The sequence below is a fragment of the Bison bison genome, unplaced genomic scaffold (genome assembly GCF_000754665.1).
Source record: "Bison bison bison isolate TAMUID 2011002044 unplaced genomic scaffold, Bison_UMD1.0 scf7180017864518, whole genome shotgun sequence".
Classification (NCBI taxonomy): Eukaryota; Metazoa; Chordata; class Mammalia; order Artiodactyla; family Bovidae; genus Bison; species Bison bison.
This window is the reverse complement of record NW_011495071.1, coordinates 10,344,943-10,354,945: the sequence shown is the minus strand read 5'-3', so window position 1 is coordinate 10,354,945 and position 10,003 is coordinate 10,344,943. Positions and strand designations below refer to the sequence as shown.

Sequence of the window (10,003 nt, the reverse complement as noted above, 5' to 3'; positions counted from 1 at the left end):
TAGGGTTTGACGGAACCTCTCCAAGGTGACACATAAAACTTCACATCCCAGAACAAATGCAGACGAGCTCATACAGTCCGAGGTGGGCAGGTGGTAGAAAACATTTGGCCAGTGATCCAATTAAGGATGTCCAGAGCTGATATTCAGAATAATGGTGTCCTGGTGGTGGAGGTGGCCTAGTAGCAGATGTTCCTAGGCGGTGAAAACACTTGTGCTGATGTGCTTTTACTCATATGGTTCCTCTGAGCCCATCTGATCATGGGTGGTGCTCTAGTGCCTTTGGCCTTAATCAAGAAATCAAGGCCAGAGCCTAGTCATGTGACCTGGCCATAGATATACCATTTGGAGGAAGACTGTGTCCCCATCTTTTTTTGGATCCTCCTTCGGAGCTCAGCTGTGGGAGGAGAATGGGTTGGGGTGGGGGGTGGGGTTCAAGAAATGGTGCTGGATGGAAAGCTGTCTCCAGGTACCAAGAGATGTAACGGTGACAAGAACATTACCCTGTGAATCAGGAGACCTGGATTCCAGACCCAGCTCCAGGTGTGACCTTGGTCTCCTCGTCTGTAAGATGGGAATGATAACACCTCCCTTCTTTCCTCAAAGAACAGTTGTGAGGACCAGCTGAGAACAGGGAGAGAGCCCCACTTACGGGACAACTTATGAGCAGGTCACACAATGTAGGTGACAGCCTCATATCATGGTGAAACAGAGCAGGACCTATGGTCCTTGTCTCCCCCCATCATGTCCTCTGCCTGCCCTATGTGTGTGGAAAACTTTAGCCAAAGGATAAGTTTCATCAGAGAAGTGAGAAATGATGAAACAAAGGAAAACAGTCAAAGGAGACTAAATAGTAATAATGTAGTCATTAGGCATAGTCAAGAACCATAGTTCTTTCTCAAGGGCTATAGATAATATTCTGAGCCATATCCTCTGAGCTGTCTTACAGATACCAAAACAGCAGGTGGAGAAATTAACTACAGGATGACCAGACCATACCCATGACATGAGCTGCCACAATTCCGAGAACTGGCCTCAAAGAAATGGAAACAAACCGACCTTGAAACGAAAGATTGGACCTAAACAATCAAGATGCTGCTGCTCAGACCACTGATGGCCAATTTAAAGATGACAGTCAGAGCTGACTGCTATTCCTGTATGTAACCCCCTACTTCTGTCTATAAAAGCTCTTGCCCCACTGGTTGCCAGCAGGGATGGGGAGAGTCCCCCACCTTTTGGACAGACGTCCGCCACCCTTCCCCCATCCCAGTTGCCGGCATCTGAAATAAAGCAAACTTCCCTTTCCACCAACGTGGCCTGCTTACTGGCTTTTGAGTGGCGAGCAGCCGGACCCCATATACACTCTTTCAGTAACGACAGAGAACACAGGCTTGCACCACACCATTCCTGGGTTTGAACTCTGCCCTTTCACTGAGAGGTGTGTGGGCTTGGCCACCTTTGTAGAACTGCTTGCCACTGTTTCCTCATTTCTAAAATAAGAACAGGATGACTGTACTCATTTATTAGGGCTGCCGTAACAAGGTGCCACTGACTGGCAGGGAGGGGGCTTAATGCAACAGAAGTGTATCGTCTCACGGTTCTGGAGGCTGGAAGTTCAGAATTAAGGGCAAATTCTTTCCTTGTCCCTTCTAGCTTCTGGGGTTGCTGGCCATCCTTGGCGTTTCTTGGCTTGTAGATTCATCCCTCCAGTCTGCCTCCAAATTCACAAAGTCTTGTCTTCTCCTCTGGGTGTCTGCGTCCAAATTTCCCACTTCTTTATAGAGGCACTGGTCACTGGATTAGCTCCACCTCCCCCATTCCAGTACGACCTCATCTTAACTTGACTCCATCTGAGAAGATCCTATTTCCAGATAAGGTCACCCAATTCACAAGTCCTTTTGAGGGGACACAAATCAATCTGTAACAACACCCCACACCACAGGGCCTGAAGAGTGTCTGTCACACAAGAGGTGCTCAGTGAATGGCAGTTATCATTATCATGGAAAAGATAGGGGGAAGGATCAAAATCCCCCTTTATTCATAAGACAGACACATCCATCACCGCAGTGATTATGACCAGATCCTCACATTTCCTTCTGGCTTAGCCCGGACAGCTTGGGATTTTGATGCTGTCTCATCTTCCAGATGACGTAGCCTCTTTGTCCAAGCTGGGCAGCAACGATGATGCACACTGAAGCCCAGCCCAGGGCAGTGGCCTTCTGAGCTGCCCAAGTGGACTCTGAGACAAGACGTCCTTCCTCCTGGAGAAACGGGCCACAGATCCTGATGCCCTGGCTGGGGCTGCAAATACAGAAAACTCCTTTCTCCTAGGGCTGAGACTTGGGGCCTGGGAGGGGCTCAGAAGGGTGGAGGGTCTTCAGCAGGTACATGGGGTGAGCTCTGAGTTCCTCGCTGTTGAGCAGCTTTGTGGTGCTGGGTGCTAGAATACATCATGTTGGCATGACCTTGGATGCCTAAAGTGACTAGATCATTGGGGAAATCCATGTAATAGATGTGTGCTTAGAGCCAGGTTGGATAAGGGTTACTATTCCCTCTCTGGATGCTCCCCCCACCAGCCAGTAACTTTGACGTCGCGTCCAGCCCCTGCTGCCCATAGGTGAGCTTTTACAAACTCATTTTTATACTCAGTCTAGTCTTTCCTTTTGAAAGGGAGGCAGAAGAAGCTATAAGTGATATTACATTACCTGCTCTTTATTCTCCAGTACAGATAATAAAAAGAGGGAGTCTGCATTGCCTCAGTATTTGCAATGCTTAGAATGAAGAGAAGCAGATCTGAAGGTTGCCAAAGGCTTTGAGAAATCTGGGGTGACTCATCTGGGCTGGGGAACCACCACCTTGGAGGAACCTGAGTAACCCACGGGTCCAATTGCCAACACTCTGCGAACCAAGAGTTGAATGATTGTTCTTGGCCATCCCTATGCAGTGAGGCAGAAGCATTATTTTTACTGGAAAGCCCCCAAGTGTGACTTTTCCATTCCTCCTGTTTGCAAGTCCTCACAGCTGATGGGGGAGAAAATAGCCTGGCACATTTGCATTTAAGTCTTGAAATCTAAATATTTCTGTGAGTCATTCATTATTACCATATAACTCAGTGTTTGCATGCAAATAACTCTAATGCCATAAATGCTTATAAAATAAATCTCTTACCATATGAACTCGGTAAAGAATGCTAATTCCCAGAGTCATGAATGGCTTCGAGAAATCAATCACTTTCTCCCGTTCCGCAGTAATGGTGAGGCCAGCCACGGCCAGATCCGCTTTCTGAAAGGAACAGAGGGAGGTCATCAAAGGGGTGGCCCCATGAGATGGGGGCACAGGGACTGGTGACCAGAGATACCAGTGATGGAGAGGTGCCATTCTGGTCTGGCTTCTCTGCTTGGGGAGTGATCCCAAGAAGCCAGAGGTCTGAACAATCACTCATGAGAGGACATGGATGTAACTCATGTCCATCTGAAGTATGTGTGTGTGCTCAGTCGCTTTGGTCCTGTCCGACTCTTTGCGACTCTACAGGCTGTAGCTCATCAGGCTCCTCAGTCCAGGGATTCTCCAGGCAAGAATACTGGAGTGGGTTGCCATGCCCCTTTCCAGGGGATCTTCCTGACCCAGGGATCGAACTAGTGTCTCCTGCATTATAGGCAGATGCTTTACCACTGAACCACCAGGGAAGCCCTCATCTGAGGTTAGACCCCTTTAAATATGTAAATTAGTATAAAAAGGGAAGCTCACTATGGACCTGTCAGACAGAGACTAAAAACGCCCTAGGCAAGGGAGAATTGGCAGACAGAACTTCTGGAAACTCAATAATGAGTAGTTTTTTATTCAACTGATGAACTTGTTCAGCCAACAAACAAGTCCCAGTGTTGTGTGAGCTTTGGTGAGGCAGTTACAGTGGAAAATAAAAATGATGGCTCCTCGGAAATTACAGGCAATCTAACACAACCACATTTATCTCCCAGGGAAGAAATGAAGGCCAAGAATTGAGCGAGTGGCCCAACGTCACAAGCTTGTCTTTGTCAGAGGTAGGACTACACCGCAGTCTTCCTGAACCACTGGCCTTATGTTGCTGTCAAGGTCAAAATCCAGGTGCCATAGCAGAACTCTGAGAAGGGCCTCTGATTCCTTTTATGCGAAGTCACCAGATATTTCTGCACCTCAGGTACCCACACCTGATGAGAATCTTTCTTGAATTAAGATCCCCTGAGAAAGGAAGTGCTGTCAGCGCCTCCACATACCTCTCTGTCAGGAAGTTCTTCCTTGTGTCTAACTTCAATACACTCTGTTGCAAAGCAAGCTCACTTCCTATTGGCCTGCTCCCCTATACATAGAGTGGTGGGAAAGGCCCAGAGTGCTGTTCACTTCTGGCCATGCTCTGCCCTAACTAGCTAACCAACCTAGTCACTTCACTTCTCTTGGCTTCCTTAATTTTATCCGCAAACCAAGGGTATGGGGTTTAGACAGTACCAGGATCCTTCCAAGCAATTCTCCAACAGTGATTTTCAAAGTGTAGTCTAGGATCACCTGCATTAGAATCACCTTATTCTTATTAAAGATGAAGGATGTTAAAGAGGAAAGGGCTTATTAAAATGTGAATTCCTGAGTCTCATCCCAAACCTCCTGGATCAGACTCTGGTCATGAGGCCCGGGTATCTATTTGTGACAAGTTGTCCAAGTGATTCTGGCTTACACCGATATTTAAGAACTATGTTTTATAACCTAGGCATGTATCTCAGACTAGCTTGCATCAAGGTTTACATTTCAGCTTCTTTCACCACTAATTCTGGTGGATCTGTTGACACACAAGGTGGAGAAAGAAAGGAGGAAAAGTGAGGTGTTTAACAATCTACAAACAGGCCAACTGGTTCTGAATGAGAAAACACACACACACACACACACATGCTACACATGTGTGCGATTTTTCCTAAATCGTTGCAAAGGAAGTAAGGAGAGAGACATGTCACTCCTCACTTTATACACAAAGGGATTTATGATTTGTACACACAGGATACATCCATTGACAAAAGTCAGTTTCTTCTCCATCTCAGCTCCACTCCTCAACCCCCAACTCATGCTAAAAGCAGCCACTCAATCCAGCATCAGTTAACAAGGTAGAGCCTTATAAAGTGAAAGTATTAGGCACTCAGTCATGTCTGACTCTTTGCATCCCCATGGACTGTAGCTTGCCAGGGTCCTCTGTCCTTGGAATTCTCCAGGCAAGAATACTAGAGTGGGTAGCTGTTCCCTTCTCCAGGGGATCTTCCTGATTCATGGATTGAACTCAGGTCTCCTGCATTGCAGGCAGATTCTTTACCATCTGAGTCACCAGAGAATCCCTTACAAAGTGAGGCCAGGCTTTACAGTAACTAGACTGCAGATGTAAGAGATTCTTAATAAAAACGAAAAACATGAATGCCTTTTTGAGCTCATTCTATATTTCTCCAAGAGAGTGTTCATGACTGCTGTCAAGTAAATCAACCCTTGAGAAGGGAGTGAAGTTTGATTAGAAGATTGTTGCTGCTGCTGCTGCTAAGTCGCTTCAGTTCTGTCCAACTCTGTGCGACCCCATAGATGGCAGCCCACCAGGCTCCCCTGTCCCTGGGATTTTCCAGGCAAGAGTACTGGAGTGGGGTGCCATTGCCTTCTCCGAGAAGATTGTTAGTGCCTTCATTTGTGGGGATCCTTCATAGGGTTGTTGGGACCTTTCAGAACTTCAGTCCCTCAATGACAGTGGCTGTAACTTGAGTTCCACTCAGCAGCACATTTGTAAAGCGACAGAAAGCAACCACAAAGATGTAGCAGGTGCAATACTGGTCCTGTGCAGGGTTACGGCAAAAGAGCAGTCAAGCCCTGCAAAGATCCTGGGCGGAGGAGATAGGAATGTAATAGGTTGGAATGAAAGAACTGAAGAAAAGAATAGAAAAATGAAAACTGATACAATGGGCAAGAGGTAACCACAGCATCCTGTCATTTTTCTGTTTATTAAAAAAAAAGATACATCCAAACGAAGTAACCCAAACCAACAACTCTATCCTCAAGTTTCTTTCCCCTCCACCACCACCAACACAGGGAGAACTTCAGACTGCAATCTAGAAGTCATTTCACAAGTTTATAAAGTCGGCCAGCAACAACATTATGGTAAAACAATTCCATGTGGAGAGGAAACTAGAAATGGACAGCATCCCAGGAGGGTGCTTTCCTGGATAGAAGCAGAAAGACCACACACCCCGGGAGAACGTCTGTCCCAGCCTCAGACAGGGCACTTCTGTCTATTCTCAAATAGACGCTTCCCCAAGCTAGATCAAACAGAAAACTGCCTCCTGGAGGCACAGCTGCCTCTTTAGCCCAGCCTTTCTCTCTCTCCTTTGTCTCCACTTGACAGTAACCTGGGTGCAGGGGAGGCAGGGAGGGAAGAGTGAGATGCTAGAAGAAGCTATGGAGGTTATGTAGTGGATTGTGTTTTCATTGACTCAGTAGCGAGCAGCAATCACATTCCATGGCTTCTGTGCAGCCCGGATTACCAGCAACAACCTCATGGGATCGGCTATTCCAAAAGGCGGGCATGTCTTTTATTTTTACCTTAGTTAAAAAGACATTATCCTGTAAAGCAGGCTTTGATGAGGAGGTCATGTGACATGAAACCAAATTAACAACCACAGGGGCTGGGGCTACAGACTAGCAATTGTGGGCATGGAAAGTCAAGGGAAGTATGGGCATCACGATGGTTCAGCCCAGCCCTTCTGCATCTCCAGTCACTCTTTGGGGAGAGCCATGCTCTCCAGTGAAAGAACCACAGACAGGACATCAGAAGACCTGGCTCTCATCACAGCTGGGCCATAAACTCACTGTGATCTGGGGTAAGTGATTTTACCGTCCAGGCCTGAGTTTCTCCTACTGTGAAATGAAAGGACTCAACCAGATGCTCTGAAGCTCTTGCATGTGTGCGTGCTAAGTCGCTTCAGTCATGTCTGACTCTTTGCGACACTGTGGACTGTAGCCCACAGAGCTCCTCTGTCCATGGGATTCTCCAGGAAGAAATCTTCCCAACCCAGGGACTGAACCCATGTCTCTTATGTCTAATTGGCACTGGCAGGTGGATTCTTTACCACTAGCGCTGCCTGGGAAGCCCTCTGAAGCTCTTCCCAGGCCTAAGATCCCAGGCTTTCATTTTGCTGGACTAGGAAGGGAGGAACTTCCATCAACTGGTCCCCGTTTGCTCCAGAAGATGATGGTGGTCCCTAGAATCGGTGCTTCAGAGATGTCAGGGAGGAGACTGTTTATCACCTTAGTCAGCAGGGAGCAGAGCCCAAGGCAGGAAAGCCAGAAAGGACAGAAAGATACAATGCTATCTGGAGAGGGCAGATCTAGAGGTGTACCCTGTGGGGGCCGGGAAGCCAGAAAAGGGTAGGATGCCTGGAGCTAGAGAAAGAAGAGAGGGAGGAATGGGAACACGGAACAGGCAGAACATTCTGTAAGCATCACGATGCTCCTGGTTACTGGGTGTGTATGTATGTGTGTGTGTGTGTGTGTGTGTGCGCGCGCACACGCACACACACACAGGGGTGTATAAATACATTCCCTCCGAGAGAAAGACTTCTCTCCTCTTCCCATTTTTGATTGAAAGTGCTCTTTGAAGAGCTTCATGTTCTGCCTCTGAGAGATCCCCTCTTTTATCTCCTGGATGTTTGTGGAATTTACAAGGGGAGGGCAGACTGCAGGCAGCCTGGAGGTGACTTCCAAAACATACTACCCTGTGCCTCTTGGGTTGAATAGGGGTCACACGAGACTGCCACCATCATCGCTATCAGCCTGAAGGCTCGGGGTGGCCGTGGCTCTTCTCCTGGGATGAGAGGCCTGGCTGGAAGACAGCAAATTCACAGCAGGGCTCTGGGCCATGCCTGCCCCAGCCTGCAGACCCCACTCCGTGCTTCCCTGAGAACGCCTCCAGGGAGGCCTCTGCCCGCAGCACCAGATCCTGAAAGAGCTGAAGGATCAAAGCTTTCCTGTCTCCCTTTCCTTCTCTTTTAGGCGCCTGCTGCCCCCTTTAGGGCAAAATTCTATCCCTTGCCCTCAGCAGTGCCCAGGCACCCTGGGCAGACCCCCGCTGCCTCAGCTCCCTGCCTCCTTTGTCTAAGAGCTCCTCTCTCACATGGAGCCTGGCTAATGAGAGGATGGGGTGGGTCAGAAGACCTGGCTCTGCCTTTTGCTGACCAAATGTTCATAACGACTCACTTAGCCTCTCTGGGACTCAGCTTACCAGGTTATACAATGGGGCGATGCCTGCCTATCGATATTATGTGAGAGTCCAGAGAGATGATGGGTGTGGAAGAGCCCTATGAACTCTGCACCCTGTAGAGTCCCCCCCACACCTGCCTGCGGCAATGGAGGTAGTAGACAGGGTGGCTGAGACTCAGCCTTCAGTGTGGGCCAGACCCGTCTGGGCTCTGTTATTCCTTCCTTGCTGTGTGACCTTAGACAAAAGTTATGTAACCTCTCTGAGCCTCAGTTTGCTTATCTGAAAGTGGGGATGATAATAGCCCCCACTTCCCAGAATTGCTAAGAAAGTGAATGAGACGATGCTTATAAATGCTGATCATGGGCCCGCTTCAAAGTAAGTACCTGATTAATGTTTGATGTTAAGATGATACAGATAGTGAAAATGATGATGAACTTGATAATGAGGAGAATCTCAACAGGGCCTCTGGAGACAACATCTTAACCCACGATGAGTTGTAGGAGCGTCTGAGGGGGCAGCCAGGCCTGTTCCACCTCCAGGTGGGCAGAGGTCTCTGGACATTTGGCCCCTAGCGGCCTTTCCCAGGTGACCTGAGACACACACACAGCGGAACCGACCCAGTGAGCCTCCCTGGTGTAACTGCCTATCCACCTAAGGACCCTCTTAGGCCGCATACTGTAACACTGCTTAGAAATCTCAAGGAAAAACCTAACATCCAGCTTGGAAGCGAAACCCAGCCATTGTCCACAGCCTCTTCCTTGTTATACGATTCTCCTCTGGGGACAACAGATTCAGTGACCTCCCCAGTTCCCTTTGAATTCTTGGATCCATCATGCTATCTCTAGTCAGCTTCCAGGTCTTTGTTCTCTGGCCTCTTTTTAACTTGGCCCCCACTGCCTCCCAGTCCCCTGGGGCTCCTGCCCACTGGGGAGGCCAGCTGCCCTCCTTCACCTGCCCTGCCACCAGCTTTCTACTCCTTTGCTGGTCACATCTGCACAGATCTTGTTTCACCTGCTACTCAGGCCCCATAGTGCCTCACATCCTTTGCTGGCATTTATTTAACTCTGTAATTGTGTTATTTAACACTGGAAAGCTTTGGGAGGATACAGTTGGAATGAGAAAATGCTACACAGAATAAGGCTGTATCGAGCATTCCTGGAAGCCTTCATTCTGGGGTAATTGTCTCTGGAGATCCTTTGTATATTGAAAAGGCTTACAGAATCCCAAGCAAGGCCAGGCCTGAGGTGTTGAGAGTGGCGAGGGCATTATCCGTAAAGACCCAGATAGGAAGGAGCCCCAAGTTCACCAAGCCTGGCTTCCCAGAGAGGGGTAAAGGATGCTGGGCTCTGGTTGAGTATCTGGGCCCAGGGTGACATGGGACCACGGAGCTCACTGGATCCCCAGTCAGCTCCTGGGATCTGCCCTGGAGTGTGGAATGTCAGGGAAGGCAGAACCCACTGCCCCCTCCCCAGCAATCCTTCCCTCTGTAACAGCATCCTCTTATCGACCCTCTGCCCTGCCCCAGGCAGGGAGCAAAGTGCTGGGATACAGGGGTAAGCAAACACAGGCAGGGTCCCTGACGGCAGCAGAAGCAGTTGCCAGACTGTTGGAAAAGAAATCTGTAAAATGACAGCTGCACTAAGTGCTTACAGGAGTCATCTGTGGCCCCATAAGAAGGGAAAACAAGGGTTGACAGAGTCTTCATGGGAGCTTTCTCAGGATGAGACTCAGTTATCTGAACAAGAGTTACCAGTG

The 10,003-nt window shown here is 48.6% G+C and overlaps 1 protein-coding gene across 1 annotated transcript in view; it reads right to left on the bottom strand.

Moving 5' to 3' along the window:
• Nucleotides 1-10,003, bottom strand: part of GRIK4 (glutamate receptor, ionotropic, kainate 4) — a 315,486-nt gene that overhangs the window by 20,770 nt on the left and 284,713 nt on the right. Inside the window, exon 12 of the mRNA XM_010830486.1 lies at nt 3,166-3,279. Coding sequence (XP_010828788.1) covers nt 3,166-3,279 — 114 coding nt within the window. The remainder of the gene's footprint in view (nt 1-3,165; nt 3,280-10,003) is intronic.